General features: G+C 41.4%; 1 protein-coding gene across 2 annotated transcripts in view; it reads left to right on the top strand.

Annotated features, from left to right (window-relative positions):
- The window catches only part of RXFP2 (relaxin family peptide receptor 2), a 77,635-nt gene that overhangs the window by 34,271 nt on the left and 24,252 nt on the right, over window positions 1–19,112 (top strand). The window contains exons 6-11 of one of the 2 annotated variants that reach the window (XM_023208673.2): window positions 7,948–8,019; window positions 8,646–8,717; window positions 11,188–11,259; window positions 12,327–12,398; window positions 15,522–15,593; window positions 16,511–16,582. In XM_023208673.2, coding sequence (XP_023064441.1) covers window positions 7,948–8,019; window positions 8,646–8,717; window positions 11,188–11,259; window positions 12,327–12,398; window positions 15,522–15,593; window positions 16,511–16,582 — 432 coding nt within the window. The remainder of the gene's footprint in view (window positions 1–7,947; window positions 8,020–8,645; window positions 8,718–11,187; window positions 11,260–12,326; window positions 12,399–15,521; window positions 15,594–16,510; window positions 16,583–19,112) is intronic. The other variant, XM_023208674.1, reaches the window with a different exon arrangement.

Genomic DNA, 19,112 nt, shown 5'->3' with positions numbered 1-19,112 from the left:
TTATAGTATTCTCTGATGGTAGTTTGTATTTCTGTGGGGTCGGTGGTGATATCCCCTTTATCATTTTTAATTGCGTCTATTTGATTCCTCTCTCTTTTCTTCTTTATTAGCCTTGCTAGCGGTCTGTCAATTTTGTTGATCTTTTCAAAAAACCAACTCCTGGATTCATTGATTTTTTGGAGGGTTTTTTGTGTCTCTATCTCCTTCAGTTCTGCTCTGATCTTAGTTATTTCTTGCCTTCTGCTAGTTTTTGAATGTGTTTGCTCTTGCCTCTCTAGTTCGTTTAATTGGGATGTTAGAGTGTCAATTTTAGATCTTTCCTGCTTTCTCTTGTGGGCACTTAGTGCTATAAATTTCCCTCTACACACTGCTTTAAATGTGTCCCAGAGATTCTGGTATGTTGTATCCTTGTTCTCATTGGTTTCAAAGAACATCTTTATTTCTGCTTTCATTTCGTTATGTACCCAGTAGTCATTCAGGAGCAGGTTGTTCAGTTTCCATGTAGTTGAGCGGTTTTGATTGAGTTTCTTAGTCCTGAGTTCTAGTTTGATTGCACTGTGGTCTGAGAGACAGTTTGTTATAATTTCTGTTCTTTTACATTTGCTGAGGAGTGCTTTACTTCCAATTATGTGGTCAATTTTGGAATAAGTGTGATGTGGTGCTGAGAAGAATGTATATTCTGTTGACTTGGGGTGGAGAGTTCTATAGATGTCTATTAGGTCCACTTGGTGCAGAGATGAGTTCAATTCCTGGATATCCTTGTTAACTTTCTGTCTCGTTGATCTGTCTAATGTTGACAGTGGAGTGTTGAAGTCTCCCATTATTATTGTATGGGAGTCTAAGTCTCTTTGTAAGTCTCTAAGGACTTGCTTTATGAATCTGGGTGCTCCTGTATTGGGTGCATATATATTTAGGATCGTTAGCTCTTCCTGTTGAATTGATCCCTTTACCATTATGTAATGGCCTTCTTTGTCTCTTTTGATCTTTGATGGTTTAAAGTCTGTTTTATCAGAGACTAGGATTGCAACCCCTGCTTTTTTTTGTTCTCCATTTGCTTGGTAGATCTTCCTCCATCCTTTTATTTTGAGCCTATGTATGTCTCTGCATGTGAGATGGGTCTCCTGAAGACAGCAGACTGATGGGTCTTGACTCTTTATCCAGTTTGCCAGTCTGTGTCTTTTAATTGGAGCATTTAGTCCATTTACATTTAAGGTTAATATTGTTATGTGTGAACTTGATCCTGCCATTATGATATTAACTGGTTATTTTGCTCATTAGTTGATGCAGTTTCTTCCTAGCCTCGATGGTCTTTACATTTTGGCATGTTTTTGCAATGGCTGGTACCTGTTGTTCCTTTCCATGTTTAGGGCTTCCTTCAGGGTCTCTTGTAAGGCAGGCCTGGTGGTGACAAAATCTCTAAGCATTTGCTTATCTGTAAAGAATTTTATTTCTCCTTCACTTATGAAACTTAGTTTGGCTGGATATGAAATTCTGGGTTTAAAATTCTTTTCTTTAAGAACGTTGAATATTGCCCCCACTCTCTTCTGGCTTGTAGAGTTTCTGCCGAGAGATCTGCTGTCAGTCTGATGGGCTTCCCTTTGTGGGTAACCCGACCTTTCTCTCTGGCTGCCCTTAAGATTTTTTCCTTCATTTCAACTTTGAAATGAAGTGAATCTGGCAATTATGTGTCTTGGAGTTGCTCTTCTGGAGGAGTATCTTTGTGGCGTTCTCTGTATTTCCTGAATTTGAATGTTGGCCTGCCCTGCTAGGTTGGGGAAGTTCTCCTGGATGATATCCTGTAGAGTGTTTTCCAATTTGGTTCCATTTTCCCCCTCACTTTCAGGCACCCCAATCAGACGTAGATTTGGTCTTTTGACATAATCCCATACTTCTTGCAGGCTTTGTTCATTTCTTTTTCTTCTTTTTTCTTTTGGTTTCTCTTCTCGCTTCATTTCATTCATTTGATCCTCCATCGCTGATACTCTTTCTTCCAGTTGATCGAGTCGGTTACTGAAGCTTGTGCTTGTCACGTATTTCTCGTGTCATGGTTTTCATCTCTGTCATTTCGTTTATGACCTTCTCTGCATTAATTAGTCTAGCTGTCAATTCTTCCACTCTTTTTTCAAGATTTTTAGTTTCTTTGCGCTGGGTACGTAATTCCTTCTTTAGCTCTGAGAGGTTTGATGGACTGAAGCCTTCTTCTCTCATCTCATCAAAATCATTCTCTGACCAGCTTTGATCCGTTGCTGGCGATGGGCTGTGCTCCTTTGCAGGAGGAGATGCGCTCTTATTTTTTGAATTTCCAGCTTTTCTGCCCTGCTTTTTCCCCATCTTTGTGGTTTTATCTGTCTCTGGTCTTTGATGATGGTGACGTACTGATGGGGTTTTGGTATAGGTGACCTTCCTGTTTGATAGTTTTCCTTCTGACAGTCAGGACCCTCAGCTATAGGTCTGTTGGAGATTGCTTGAGGTCCACTCCAGACACTGTTTGCCTGGGTATCAGCAGCAGGGGTTGCAGAAGACAGAATATTGCTGAACAGCGAGTGCACCTGTCTGATTCTTGCTTTGGAAGCTTTCTCTCAGGGGTGTACTCCACCCTGTGAGGTGTGGGGTGTCAGACTGCCCCTAGTGGGGGATGTCTCCCAGTTAGGCTACTCAGGGGTCAGGGACCCACTTAAGCAGGCAGACTGCCCCTTCTCAGATCTCAACCTCTGTGTTGGGAGATCCACTGCTCTCTTCAAAGCTGTCAGACAGAGTCGTTCGTGTTTGCACAGGCTTCTGCTCCTTTAGCTGAGCCCTGTCCCCAGAGGCGCAGTCTACAGAGACAGGCAGGTTTCCTTGAGCTGCTGTGAGCTCCACCCAGTTCGAGCTTCCCAGCGGCTTTATTTACCTACTTAAGCCTCAGCAATGGCGGGCGCCCCTCCCCCAGCCTCGCTGCTGCCTTCCGGTTAGATTGCCGCAGACTGCTGTGTTAGCAAGGAGGCAGGCTCCGTGGGCGTGGGACCCTCCCGGCCAGGTGTGGGATATATTCTCCAGTGTGCCGGTGTTATAGCGCAGTATTGGGGTGGGAGTTACCCGATTTTCCAGGTGTTGTGTGTCTCAGTTCCCCTGGCTAGGAAAAGGGACTCCCTTCCCCCTCACGCTTCCCAGGTGAGGCGATGCCTCACCCTGCTTCAGCTCTCGCTGGTCAGGCTGCAGCAGCTGACCCGCACGGATTGTCTGGCACTCCCGAGTGAGATGACCCCAGTACCTCAGTTGAAAATGCAGAAATCACCGGTCTTCTGTGTTGCTTGCGCTGGGAGATGGAGACTGGAGCTGTTCCTATTCAGCCATCTTGCTCCGCCCGACCAGTTTTTGGCATTTCTCAATTTCTGGGAGAAAATTTCCAAACTAGAGGGCTTTAATTAATTTTGATTAACACCTTCTACCATCTTGGGCTTTCACTGAGCTGCCTGCCACATAGCCTTTCCATTTCTTCAATCCTGAGACCACCTTCTTTGATCCAGAAGACAGGAACAAAGTAGGAGTTGAGAAATAAGCAGTTGTTCCTTTTATATTATCTCACAACATTATAAAACAGGTCCCAGGAGGCAAACTGAGACTTTCCTTAACACTTTCTTGCTTCTACAATAAAACTAGACACACATTTTTATTGCCACAGTATTCTCTACTGTTTGAGTTTTGCACATGACTTGGGTCAACTACAATTCTATTTTCATGAAGCCCTCACTTTCCCTCTTGAAGGAACAACTCTCTGACCACCATATGCTCCTCATGGGCTGGAGAGCCCTCCTGATTCTCTCTTAGTCTATTGAGGCCTGTGTCGTAGCATACATGGTAAGAAACCCACAAGGATTAAGGAGTATTTGCTGAGTGAACAATGGGTAGGACTAACATGTAGAACTAAAGAGAAGGTGGGGAGCATCTTCACCAGGGAGAAGAAAGAAATATAAGTAGAAACGTCCGAAGGATGTTGAGAAGAGAGTGAACAGGCAGTTTGCCTAAAGGAAAGGCATCCCCACAGGAGATGATGGAGCATACGCCGGAGAGGTCACTGAATCATGATTGTATGCCAGCTAAGACATCTGAATTTTATTCTGTTTCGGCAGAGAACAGACATGCACAAATATGTGTTTTAGACTGTATTGAGTTAATAAAGTTAATCTGCATATTTAACAGATTATATTCTATGACAGGGGTATCCCCAGACCCTGAACCACGGACGGGTACCAGTCTGTGGTGTGTTAGGAACTGGGCTGCACAGCAGGAGGTGAGTGGCGGGGGAGCAAGCAAAGCTGAGCTCTGCCTCCTCCTGTCACATCAGCAGTGGCATCAGATTCTCACAGGAGTGTGAACACTATTGTGAACTGCACATGCAAGGGATCTAGGTTGTACACTCTTTAAGAGACTCTAATGATAAATGTAATGCACTTGAATCATCCTGAAACCATACCCCCTCCCCATCCATAGAAAAATTGGCCAGGCACGGTGGCTTATACCTATAATCCTAGCACTTTGGGAGGCTGAGGCAGGTGGATCAGTTGAGGTCAGAAGTTTGAGACCAGCCTGGCCAACATGGTGAACGTCTCTACTAAAAATACAACAAAAACATTAGCCGGGCGTGGTGGCGTGTGTCTGTAGTCCCAGCTACTCAAGAGGGTGAGGCAGGAGAATTGCTTGAACCCAAAAAGTCCAAATTGCAGTGAGCCGAGATCTCATCACAGCACTCCAGCCTGGGTGACAGAGCATAATTCTGTTTTAAAAGCAAAAAAAAAAAAAGAAAAAGAAAAAGAAAAATTGTTTTCTACCAAACCAGTCCCTGGTGCCAGAAAGGTTGGGGACTGTTGTCCTGCGAGATCACCAAATTTAATGTCAAGGCAGTCTCCTGTCTGGAATACTCTGAATATTCACAGTGCAGTTGAGGTCATTTAGGCATCCAAAAAAAAAAAACACACCAAATTCCTAAATCAAAATCTTAATTGCCAGATGAATAAGTGTTGCTTAACTGATCTGAATGCTTCTACTATTGATCAGTTTATTCATTTTAATAATCTTTTAAAATGTCAGGCCTTTCTAAATTGTGGGTGGATGCAGTTTCAAATGACCTTTCAGAGAAATAAAATACAATTTGTGGGATTGACTATAATACTTTATCACTGCTACCATGGAAACAAACAGCAGTTCTCCTTCTTATTGTAACAAAAACCTTTTATAAATTAGGAATTCCTTCTTAATCTGGGTTCTCGTTAAATCCAATCACTGGCAATAAAATGAAATCCAAGGTGTCTGCCTGGCTCTTGAATACAAAATGGCACATTCAAAAATAGCCTATAAACATGCATGTCATTAAAGCCTTTATTTGCTTTAGTTTCGGGTACATAAATTCCTGGCATAGTCCTGACAGCTGAAACAGCAGGAATTCATGAACCTGTAAGTTATTCTTAGAAAAGGCATTCAGTGTAAAGTATATTAAATGGGCTCATATCTCAGCTCTGAATAAAAAGAGGGCACCACTTGCCAAGTTGTCATGTTTCCAGATATCCCCTCACATTCTTTAAGCTACTATTCTGTAAAAAAGACAGCAGAGGCTAGAGGATGGAGTTCAAGTTCAGCAGCCTAAGTCTGAGACACGGAATGTGGAAGGGACTACAGTTCTCTATGGGGTGGCAGCCAGCCAACGAAATAGAAAACTAGAAGCTCTTCATTATGTAAGAGTTTGAGTTTTAACTGATGTCAGTGAAGGCAGATAGGTTGTACACATCAGATGAGTTGTGTGGATCATTGGTTTTACTCTTTCTTTCCCTTGACTTATAAGACAAAAGCATAAGGTCAAATTCACAATTTGCAACTGCACTCATCTCTTCAAGATGTGACAACATGTAGGTAAAATATACATTCCATTTTTGAATTTATCATCCTGAATAAAATGTAACTTAGCATTAGTTAAGTAGTGAATTGTATATTTAAGAGAAACTTCAATATACCTACAATAGAGTATTTTGCTCTTTTTCTATTTTCATTTGCTACTGTAGCATAATTCATCATATTAACTTTCATTGCATCAGTCTCAAGGCTCTGAAAGTGCTAAAACAGATATTGATCTGTGTGAGTTCATCCTATTCATAGCAGAATCTTAAACGAAAAGCAGAATTTATGCTGCTCTGTGAAGCATCTCCCCACAGATATGGTACAGGGAATGGGGGGGGGTTAAGATGGCACAAGGTCACACTGGGTTTCAAGTTTACTTTGCAGGATTGAAATTGATGCTCTGCATATCACCACAGACGTAATGCTCTGTAGTGCCAACCCTTTGCACATGGAGGAACACAAGGAAAATGACAATATTTGTAAAGTACTTGGGGTGAAAGATTGTGTTTGTTGATAGCTGGAAGCCTGCCCTGGCTTTTTTTTTTTTTTTTTTTTTTTTTTTTTTCCTTTCTAATAACCTTTATTTACTTTCATTTTCTTTTTTTTAGTTGAAGTTAAATATATATAATTTACTATCTTTACCATTTTTAAGTATAAAATTTAATGGTAGTAATTATTCATTTGTCCCCCTTCATCTCCCCTCTTCCTGGCCTCTGGTAACCACTCTGATCTTGGCTTTATCTGGCTCTCTTGAGGTCTGAGAGAGTCATTATCCTGGTACTCTTCTCTTTTTTTTTTTTTCTTTTTTTTTTTTTGGGACGGAGTCTCACTCTGTGGCCCAGGCTGGAGTGCAACAGCGCAATCTCGGCTCACTGCAAGCTCCGCCTCCCAGGTTCACACCATTCTCCTGCCTCAGCCTCCCAAGTAGCTGGGACTACAGGTGCCCGCCACCATGCCTGGCTAGTTTTTTTGTATTTTTTAGTAGAGATGGGGTTTCACCATGTTAACCAGGATGGTCTCGATCTCCTGACCTTGTGATCCCTCGGCCTCCCAAAGTGCTGGGATTACAGGCTTGAGCCACGGCGCCCAGCCATCCTGGCACTCTTATAACACAATCGTGACTCAGAGGCAAAGGCTGGGAGCTCTGCTAGGAAATAATTATGGTATAATAAAATTCACAGTATAGCCAGATGTCAAATGAGCATGTGATCTACAGATAGTTTTGTAGTAGACTATCATAGCAATGAAACAGCATTGTGTAATAGTTTAGGAAGCAATTCAAACCAAAATAAGAGAAACGGAAGCCATTCAAAAGACTATGTAACAATTTGTTAGTATTAGTGTAGGTATTGCCTGACCCTGAGAGGCTTCAGAGAATAGGAATTCAGAGCTAACTTCCCATTGTACAATGAAGACAGCAAATGGAAATTATTTACTTAGATACTCCTGACAGTGCAATTACGGAATCAATACTGTATTGTTAAGTTGCTTCAGAGGTTAAGGCAGTCCTGATCCTGTGACTTGAAATTGGCATACTTGTCCTGGTTCAACTACTGATGTCCTTTCATATTCTGAGTACCTAACTTGCCTTGTCCTTCTCACTTTGCATCATGAAATAGAAAAGAATTAAAACTTGCCCTCTCCTTTATTCACGGGAATAGAATAAAGATAAATGGGGAGTTAAAGGTGCATCTCTGTGCACAAAGAGGAAGAAAGTTCAGCAGTGAGAGGCTGGCTAGTCTCACATGGCCAGAAACTCCTGCCCGTCAGAACAGGATGGTCACGGTAGTTCCAGTTTGCTAAAACAAGACTAGATCCTTCCGCAGACACATCACACTGGAGTTCAGTGGCATGAATCAGAAATGCCTCAATCTCATTGCACGAGTACTAGGAGAAAAGCATTGGCTAGTTCATAGCCATTTCTCACTGACAACATCTCCCCAACATAAGAATAGGACATTGTCCTTTATAAGGCAATTTCATAGTTGTCTTCAGGTAAAGAAAGTGGAGAACATGTTCAACAACCTAATACAGTCCATAAACCATAATCACCTGACTCTCCTATCTTATTCCTACCAGATTTCTTCAGCGTAATTGCATTAGACACATATCCAGGAAAGCATTTTTTGGATTATATAATCTACAAATATTGTGAGTAACCTCCTTCTCATATTGTAAGTATAATTTTAAGTAAAGACTAAAAGGACAGAATGGTACTTTTTCAAGGCTCAACTTGATCGTAGGGAAATGGGAGGAACAGGTTATCACAAAGTACTTAGATTAGTTATTATACTGAAAGAATCATTAAAAGATTCCTACCTTTACCAGAAGACATATAAAGGTTCTCCTTAAGCTTGTCTTCTCTAGCTTGGGTCACTTCCTCAATATTTTAGCATTTTATTTCTTTTCTAACTCTTGATAACTTGCTATGTATTTTCTTAAAATGCTAGTCTACTAAGGATGTCACCAAAAAGGACAAAAGCAAAAATTGCCCCACATACTTAGTTATCATACCCTTACAATCTAACGTGATGTAATATCCCAAAATATTTTAGGACCACTTCCTCTGCCCCAGCCCTGGTGTTGCACGCACTGGGCTTGTGGTTATCTATACCTTCTGGATACCCCTTGAATGTGCCCCCTCTGCTCATTCAGCCGAGTGCTTTCAGACGCAGATGTCCATATTCATGATCATCACCAATGGCTCCTATTCTAATTATATGTGACTAAAATGGGGTGTTGAGTTTGCCTAATTAACTCACCCATGCTCTTTGTAGATATCTCAACCACAACCGCATCACAACTCTCAGACCTGGAATATTCAAAGACTTACATCAGCTAACTTGGCTGTAAGTACTCTAATTCTTCTTTCTCCATAAAGCATCCTAGTCTTGATGATATACAACAGTGCTCATCGTTTCCACTGTTTGACATATCTTATTTTTATACTTACTTTTCTGATTATCATATAATCTGCAGAACTTTACCCAGGCAATTCAATGCCATGTCAAGTAGTGGTTATGTGAAAAGGAAGCTGGCCAAGCTTCTTCAGGAGGCCTTCTGAGCTCTGCAGTAGGCTTGCTAAGCCATCCATCCATCCAGTGCTCACCAAGAGCAGGAATCCTCAACCTCAGGACTACTGATATTTTTGCTCACTTAATGCTTGTTTTGGGGAAGGGTAGGGTGGAAGGTCAGAGTATGTCCTGTGCATTTTAGGATGCTAAGCACCACCTGTGGCCTCTACCCACTAGATGCCTGTAGTATACCCCTTCTCCCAAGAGTTGTGATAACTAAAAATGTTTCCAGACATCGCTGAATGTCCCTTGGGAGGAAAAATTGACCTCTGCTGACAACCACTGTACTGAAAAGTAAGGAAGTTAAGAACTTGTTCTGCTTTCTAGAGCATTCAGAGAGAAGTCTGAAAACATGATAGCTTGTGGTATTTCACCACTTTTCAGACTTAACCACCAGCTCCGTTCCAAGAAACCTCACGTCAGATGTCTGTGCTTTCACCAGGAAAATACACAAGGGGCGGTTAGAAGGCTTTCTGTATTGTTTGCCCATTTTCTGCAGGTTGGCCTGGTCTAGTGGAAAAAGCTAGGGCCTCAGCTTCATCCAGGCCCTTCTGTGTGCCTTGCCCTTAGTCCCCTGCTTAGTCTTCCAGGCAACTTTTTCTTTTGTCTTTTCTTTTCTTTTCTCTCTTTCTCTCTCTCTTTCTTTCTCACTCTTAGCCCCGTGCTTAGTCTTCCAGGCCTGCCTTCCTTCCTTTCTTCCTTCCTTCCTTTCTTCCTTCCTTCCTTCATTCTTTCCTTCCTTCCTTCCTCCTTCTTCTTCTTTCTTTCTTTCTTGCCTTCCTTCTTTCCTTCCTTCCTTCCTTCTTTCCTTCTGTTTTTTTTTTTTTTTTTGAGACAAGGTGTCACTCTGTCATGCAGGCTGGAGTGCACTGGTACAATCTTGACTCACTGCAGCCTCAATATCCAGGACTCAAGCAACCCTCCCACCTCAGCCTCCCGAGTAGTTGGAACTACATGTGTGAGCCACTATACCCAGCTAATGTTTTGTTTTTTTTGTTTTTTGTTTTTTGTTTTTTTTGAGACGGAGTCTCGCTCTGTCTCCCGGGCTGGAGTGCAGTGGCCGGATCTCAGCTCATTGCAAGCTCCGCCTCCCGGGTTTACGCCATTCTCCTGCCTCAGCCTCCCGAGTAGCTGGGACTACAGGCGCCCGCCACCTCGCCCGGCTAGTTTTTTGTATTTTTTAGTAGAGACAGGGTTTCACCGTGTTAGCCAGGATGGTCTCGATCTCCTGACCTCGTGATCCGCCCGTCTCGGCCTCCCAAAGTGCTGGTATTACAGGCTTGAGCCACCGCGCCCGGCCATGTTTTGTATTTTTAGTAGAGATGGGGTGGGTCTCACCATGTTGCCCAGGATGGTCTCCAACTCCTGAGCTCAAGCGATCTGCCTGCCTGATACTCTCAGTGTTAAGATTACAGGCATGAACCACTGTGCCCAGCCCAGGCAACTTTCTTAATTTTCCTAGACCTCTTTATTTTCATCTGTAAACTATAATTCCTTTTCAAGAGGGATGTTGTGAGGATTATATCACATAACAGTTCCACAGGCAAAGCTCCTGATATATAGTAGGTGCTCAATGTGGCTCCCTTCTCCCAATCCTGCCCTCACCAGCCACTGCAAGTAAGAGGAAACACAACCTGGTTTCACAGGCAACAAGAGGAATAGAGCCCTATTTCCCCTTACTCTAATTTCTTCTACAACATATAGTTTAAAACAGTGGTTTGAATATGCAAATAGTTTCACTCTTTCACCCAGAAAGCTCCTTATGGATAGCATGACATCCATCCATTGATTTATACACACCTTATTTAATACATCAGTTTAACACCATGAGACCAAAGAACCCTCTGTGATTTCCTAAAAATTATATTTTCATTCATCCTTCAGCTCAGTCAATCAGTAGGTTAGAGCATTTATGGGGCCAAATGCATTCAATACATGGAGTTTGTGCCAGACCCGGGTACCCAGAGTCGACAGATACAACCTGGGTCGTTAAGTCCAGCAGGAGGTGGAGGCAGCAGGGAGAAAGCAAAACAATCAGGATCCAACTTGATAAGTGGGATGGAAGCTGTAGGAATTTGGAGGAAACAGTTGCTCCAACCACAGAGGGAAGGAAAAGCTCTCAGGGAAGGGACAGGTGAGCCAAGTATGGAAGCACACAAAGGAGTAAGCCAGGTGTTGAGGGGAGGCAGGTTTTATTTCACAAATGTCTCTAATATTGGAAATGTTTCTTGATACATTTTATCAGAATTCTAGATGACAATCCAATAACCAGAATTTCACAGCGCTTGTTTACGGGATTAAATTCCTTGTTTTTCCTGTAAGTATTCATCAACCTTTCAATATGTCTACCGATACATTGCAATGACATCTAGCGCTAGCTTACAAAAAGAACTTTTAACAAAATCAAGCCCACAAAAATTTTTATTAGTCAAAACTTCTCCTGTGTTTCCAGCCACAGTTATTGCTAATATACCACTTTCTAGCCATGGCTCAAAGGGAAGAGCTGACCAGATTACGATGAGTATTTTAAACCTACTAGTTGATTTTTCTATCCCCTTTAATTTGCTTTAGTACTAAGGCACGTTTTTATCTGCAGTGGTTGACCAAAGGTAGTATTAATTTTCATATCCTAACTACTTTTATATTTTCTTAGAATCTCCCAGGAATTCATTTCCAACTCCACTTTTAACGGAGGAAAATGTGCCTTTGCCCAGCAAGACTCACTGAAACTTTCAAAATCTTTGTCCTACCAACAGAGCTGTTCTCACAATAATATTTTCACTGTTTATTAATACACTGGAATGATTTATCAGCAGGGGATTATTATGTTCCTTTACTACTGATCATATAACATCATTATTTTTCCATCTGTCAAAAGGAATCACAATATCATAAATTAATCGTGCAGCTTAACATGCTCATGAGTTGTTTTCTTTCCCCAAATTCCCCCTACTGTCACTTCTCCAATTTAATGCAGTTTCCAATGTGGCCCTTTAATATTATAAATGATTAATGATGCCCTTAAGAAGAAACTTTGGATGTATAGCACTGAAGTTTACAACCTGAAGTTTACAAGGAAAATTACCATGAACTTCAAAATTATTACCCAATATATACTTTTGTTTCATCTCATAAAATTAAACTGTGTAACATCTGTTCCTAGGATATGTATCATACTTATGCATTCATAGTTTCTTTGACAACATCTGCTCCCTAATCTTTGCCATACACATATTTTAAAGACCATTTTGAAATAGTTATATATGTTCTTCATCATAAGATATTAATTTTAGCATGCAAGTTTTGAAATTTTAAAATAATAAAAAGACTGTCCTAAAAGTGTCATATCATTTTATTTCTAATTAATATTTTCTTTGCGTAAAGGTCTATGGTAAATAACTACTTAGAAGCTCTTCCCAAGCAGATGTGTGCCCAAATGCCTCAACTCAACTGGGTGTGAGTATTTAGGAATTAATTTGTTATTTGCCCTGATTAAGGAAACTAGCCATAAAGTTAATTCAAGGTTATCTAGAAAGTCCATCTATAATTTCTTTCCCAAACCAAAATCTGATCATATTACCTTCTCGGTTTCAAAATTATTTGAGGGTTCCCAAAGGGTGAGGGTAAAGTTTGGCCTTCCCTTTGGGCATCCAAGACTCTCATTTTCCATTCCTTACCCCATCCAGATGCTGTCCCTGACCCTCCTATGCATATATCAAACTACTGCTCCTACAGTCAATTCCCTAAGCATATTGTTCCTTGGACTTAAAAAGTCTTGCTCCCTTATTCTTTTGGATAACTTAAACATTTCCTTCAAAAGACAACTTAAACATCACCTCCAGGAAGCCATTCCTGACACACAAACCAGTTTCAGCAGCCGCCTATGTACTCCCACTCATTGCATCATGTACAAAACTCCACCACACAGACCATTTTCTACACCTCACCCCTATCTCAGGGTACTATCGCCATATAGTCATTGGGTTTATGTCTTTCTTTTTTTTTCTTTTTGAGATGGAGTCTCACTCTGTTACCTAGGCTGGAGTGCAGTGGTGCAATCTCAGCTCACTGCAAGCTCTGTCTCCTGGGAACATGTGATTCTCCTGCCCCAGCCTCCCAAGTAGCTGGGATTACAGGCATGCACCACAAGGCCTGGCTAATTTTTATGTTTTTAGTAGAGATGGGGTTTCACCATATTGGCCAGGCTGGTCTTCAACCCCTGACCTCAGGTGATCCACCCGCCTTGGTGCTTATGTCTTCTGTACTGTTCCATAAATTCTGGGAACGCAGAAACCTATCGTATGACTTCCTACCCCAGCATCAGGACAATGACAAGCACATAATAGGTGCTCAATAAGCCTTTGTTAGGATGGATGTACTAAACCATTTCTACTCCTTGTTAGCTTTTAACCAATACCTGTTTAAAACATTCATTTAATTTACGTCATAGCTTCACCACCATTACCCACCATTCCCTGCCACATACACCTTCACGGTCTTCTGCAGCAACCAGGATTGTCATGTCCATTGCTTTTCTGTTCTGTGAAAATGCTGATGGTACCACTGCTGGAACTCTTCTCAGTCAAATCATGGAACTCAAGACCCATAAGATGATAAAGTTTTAGTACTTCAGCTTTTCATCCTATCTGAACTAACTTCAAAATCTCTTGTTACAATAGTATTAGGTAGTGTTGTGCTTTTTTTCTGATGTTTATTTTTATGTATTTATTTAAATATATGCTGTCAAAAGCTTCTAAAACAATAGAGGTCTCACATAAGTGTGCCACTATTAAAAATGGGAATAATGACCTGAACACCATGAGAATAAGAATAGGTGAAAAGAAAATACTTAGAAACTAAACACGTGCATATACACAATAGGAGACACACAGGAAAGAGTAAAGGTAGCAGACAAATATCAGGGGCTTAGCGTGCTCTCCCTCCCCAAAAGGGGCATCAGTCAGCAGAAGGTGAGGAACCAGCCTCAGAGCTCAGGGTTCCTGAGACACTCATTTTCACAATGGGCTTCCACAAACACGTGGGAAAAAATAGACACGCAATAAAAATACACAGGTAGCAAGACGGCCTGATTGCAACTGACAGCCTTTCAACACAGAGGGTAGGAAGCTGAGAGGTCAGACAGGAAGAAAGGCCAGACAGGAGAAAACTCGTTCTGGGGAGGGTTTTCCTCTTCACTTACTTGCTATCAAGTTGGACAATTGCTCCCACAACCCCAAAGTGTCCTACTTCTGAGATCATGAAAAACATTTTTTCCATTCTATTTCACAATATTTGGATTTTTAGGAGAGTACGGTGTTTGTTATTTTTAATCACAGTATATTGTGTGAAAAAAATGTACATCTCAAGTTCCTATACAAATCTCCAAGATAGTTTTAAAATGGGATTTTCTTAAAATGACAAAGGGATTGGTGATTTTAGTGTGACTACAAGAAAAGTTCAGAAGCAGAAAAATAGCTATTGCCATATTTGGGGAAGACTGTAAGAAGCTGACTATGAAGAGAAATCAGGAGACTTGGCAGAAAAATGGGCTGTTTCTTAGTCCTCCGCATTGCTTGAAGCAGGAATATCAGAGTGTTCCGAAGGGCGCTGTCCGAGTATGTGGGATGCCACTGACCTGCAGAATTACCTGGCAGAATGAAAGCTCCCCAGCAGTGCTTATCAAACGTCAGCATGAGTCGTAAACAACGAGTGGACATGCTGAGACACAGACGGCTGGACTTCAGTGCTAGAGTTTCTGATTCAGTTGGTCTAGGGCAAGAATCTGCATTTCTAGCAAGTTCCAGGCAGCGCTGAGGCTGCGTCCATGCCATTTTGAGCAGCGTTGCCCTTGGCATTAGCGTCCTTGAGGAATCACAGAAAGAGCCTGCACTTTGGCATCACACAGATCAGGATTCGTATCCTGACTCTGGTGTTCAGTATGTACAGGATAACTTTGGCCTGAGATTCTCCTTCAGCAAAACAGAGACAAAAACGTCTACCTGATGTTGGAGGGAATGTGAGGATGTAATGATCAATGACGCCACAGACATGGTAGTTAAGAGTCTAGGCTTTAGATTCTGACAGATCTGGGCTGGGTCATTTCTACCACTTACTAGCTGTGTGACCAGAATGAAAGTAAATCACCAAGAGCCTCGGATTTCTCTTATGTTAAATGGGGGGTAATAACAGCAATTTGGCAGGAGTGCTGTGTGATGCATGTAGAACAGCACCTGGCACCATAAAAGCCCAATCAATGGTAGTTTATGATGGGTTGGGCAATATTATAATTAATAGCATAGTGTTCAGCACAGAAAGACACTCACTAAATGTTAGGCTGCCCTTTCCTCAATTTTATTAACATTAGTTGGAAGGGGGAAAGAAGCATAATATTAGTTATGCTTGCAATATTAGTACTAACCTTGCAATAATAGTAGTATTAACCTTGCAATAATTAAGAGGAAAGCATAGTAACAACTAGAATGAAGTAAAAATAAACTTGAGAACTGTTTTAAAAAGTATCTCTAAGCAAATGATTTGTACAAAAAAAAATTAAAAATATCTTTCCTCCATGACTTCCAGGGATTTGGAAGGCAATCGAATAAAGTATCTCACAAATTCTACGTTTCTGTCGTGCAATTCGCTCACAGTGCTGTAAGTATACAATAGACTTCACTAAATGAGGGGAAACCCTATATATTTGGAAGTTAAAAAGAAAACATTGACAAAGAATTTTAAAGTAGCGTTTTGTTTACAGCCTTGGTCTGACACTGCAGTGCTAGAAAATGCACACACCGATTTATTGATTTGGATGTTGGGGCTGAGCCTCAAGTTAAGGTGCCCACCCTTTAGGGACATCATGTGCCTTCCTTATTTCTGTGCACCTTCTCAGCTGAACTGGGACCTGAGAGTTCCAGTTTCCTAACCCCGTGGTCACCAAGGAAGGGAAATAATGTATGTGAAAGTGGTTAGCTGTACAATGATTAGCCAATGACTCTTAGCATTTGATGTCTTTCTCCCTAAAGAAAAAAAAAATCATAATTTCATCTAAAAGGAAAAACATCGAATGCATTCTGATTAGCCAAAGATTCTGCCTCATGATTCTGATAGCTGTTTCTGTTTTTATGGGGGCAGGAAGGCAGATGGTTTGGTCAATCAGTGCATTCGTGCTGGAAAGCTTTGAAACATGAGTGTTTTGGTTTTGTTTTAATGATAGTTTTCCACATTTAGTAAGCATTTCGTAATGTTTGTTGATTGGATGGGTGACTGGAAAAAAGAATGGAAAAGGAAAATTAAAAGAGACATTTTCTAAAATAATTAGATCCAAACAAAGTGCAGCTTTCTAGACCGCACTCAGGACCTCAAATTGCTCGTGACAGCACTTCCTGAAGAGAACATGGGGATGTCCACGGTGAGAAAGTCCCGCCTTAGGTTCCACTCTAAAAGATGCCTCCCTTGAAGACTTCAAGGGAGGCTTATAAAATTCTGCCTGGATCAGTGGCCTCTCCCAATGAGAACTGATTACTACAGCAGACACAAACCCACATGCTGATTCTCGCCATGTCTTACAGGTTTCTGCCTAGAAATCAAATTGGTTTTGTTCCAGAGAAGACATTTTCTTCATTAAAAAATTTAGGAGAACTGTAAGTAGCGTCGTCTACTAGGAAAATATGATTGCTTCTTCCGAGATTATAAATTTAAATGACTAGTGAGACTGCTTTGCCACTAGTAGCAATCAAAATCCTGTAGACTATTGGATATTAAAAATCAATTAAGAAAACCAACATTATCCTGAAGTCCAAAGCACATTCAAATCAGACAGTGGGCTTAATACGGATTTAGCTTACCCTAGTCACTCTACTTGTTTTCTTTGGGTGATTTCTTACTTATGCGTGTTTGGGACTAAATGAGTTTTCCATGGCTTCTTAAACACAGGGATCATTTCTTTCTACTGGCTGGAGTATAGTTAATTCCCAATAAATGTGTGATAATGAATAACTGACTAAGTGAAATAATATTAATTTGTTATAACTGAACAAAGGAACAAAGATGCTTACTACTCCTTGAGAAATTATGACTTATACAGCAGGTGAAGCAAATCCCAATGTTGAGAATGAGGGTTAGGCTCACTGAAAAAATATTCAGAGAGCTCATGTGAATTTTTTCTGTTCAAATATTTGCTTTATGGATCTAAGCCTTTTAAAATCATTTATCTTGCTATTAACTCATTGCTCCCCACATAATTGTGTATCAATGGAAGTTAAAATTAAGTCTGTTGCATTACACATAGCAGTGACTAGGATAGAAAACTCATGCTTCTGATTGAGGCCTTAAAATGGAAATTAGTTTCTGAATTAACCTCTCCCCATTCTTTACACACTATTTTGAAATCCAGAAAGGATTGGAGAAAATAACTCAATAGGAGTAATCTAAAAAATAACTCTTGAATAATTAAGGTAATTCAATGTAATTAATGAGCATCGAATCCACACATATTTATGAAGTGCCTGGTATGTGCAAGGTACTGCGTTAGAACTGAAAGAACTGAAAGTATGGTCATTTTATGGCAAAAACGTAAAGGCAGCTCACTTGGAAAAGACTTCCTCCCAGAGCATTCCTGCCCAGGCTGTGGAGGGTGACTGTGGACTTGGGTTGCACGGTGGGGTAGAGGAATAACCCAGTACAAACAGAGGGTTTTTTTTGTTTTTTTGTTTTTTGTTTTTTTTGTTTGTTTTGCTTTGTTTTGTTTTGTTTTGAGATGGAGTTTTTTGCTCTTGTCGCCTAGGCTGGAGTGCAATAGTGTGATCTCCACTCACTGCAACCTCTGCCTTGTAGGTTCAAGTGATCCTCCTGCCTCACCCTCCTGAGTAGCTGAGATTCCAGGCACCTGCCACCACGCCCAGCTAATTTTTTATTTTTTATTTTTGTATTTTTAGTAAAGACAGGGTTTCATCATGTTGGCCAGGCTGGTCTTGAACTCCTAGCCTCAAGTGATCCACCTGCCTCGGCCTCCCAAAGTGCTAGGATTACAAGCGTGAGCCACCACGCCTGACCCAGAAGGGTATTTTATATATAAACTTAAGGAAACAGTGGTACAGAGCCCATATTTTTAAACTTTTTCTAACCTTCTTCTCATCCTACATATAGGCAGAGGCACAGCAAAAATAAGAGCCCACTTAAGAGATGCCAGCTTGCTATTAAGATCTATAGCGATCCATTGCAATTCACTTAGCCTCAGAAAGCTAAAAGAAATTCAGAAGCTGGTAGGCTTAACTTGAACATGGCATTCATATGTCTTGAGTTTACAAATGTTAAATAATTTTACTGTGCCTTCATGACAACAAACCCCTAAGGGAGGAATAAGCACAAGTACTTGAGGCCCCTGAAGTCCTTTCCTCCAAAAGAGTGTGCTTTGTTTTTCTGGGTAACCCTTTGAAAGGCATTTTCTAGGTGTACGAGATCATCATCATACTGCTTTATTGTCAGGCTCTCTCTGGCCTGTGCGCACCTGTGGTCTCCCTTCTGTGCTGTGATCTAGGTGTGCTCCTCTCATCTGGAGGACCAGATGAGACATCTCACTTGGCAGGACCTCAGACTTTGGTGTCACGACAGCACATCAAAAGCAACCAGTTTGAAACAAAACAAGAGACCCTGACCCGATGGCCATCCTCTTCACCTGGACTTGCCATCTCAGTGCCTCCTTCCTGGCAGCCAGGCTTGAAGACCATTCCATTTTCCTCCAGCTTTCTCTTAACACATGTTCAGCCAGACCCTGAGCCCTGCCGCTGTCCTCCTCAACCCTCATTTCCTCTCACCTGGTACATGTAGAAGCTCCTGCCCGGTCTTCCTCCCCTAACTCCCAGGCCTTGTTGCCTGTCTTTCATGCTTCTGACAGAATAATCATTCCATAACCCGGAGCAAATGATGGCATTGCCCTAGTTAATGTTCTCACTCCTTGTTGCCTGGCATTTAGCAAAGTCCTTGACACAGTTCTCAAACATTAATGTGCCGAAGAATCACATGGGATGTTGGCTTCAATGCATGTTACTCGGCTCCCTCCCAGAAAGTCTGATGTGACAGCTCTGGGGTGGGCCCTCGAAATGTGCTCTTTTTATAAGCATCCTTGGGGACTTGGATGCTTAGACTGTACTATGAAAACTACTGCCTTGAAGT

Source organism: Piliocolobus tephrosceles, chromosome X (assembly GCF_002776525.5).
Source record: "Piliocolobus tephrosceles isolate RC106 chromosome X, ASM277652v3, whole genome shotgun sequence".
NCBI lineage: Eukaryota > Metazoa > Chordata > Mammalia > Primates > Cercopithecidae > Piliocolobus > Piliocolobus tephrosceles.
Note: the sequence above shows the minus strand (reverse complement) of the source record. Positions and strands in the feature narration are given on the sequence as shown.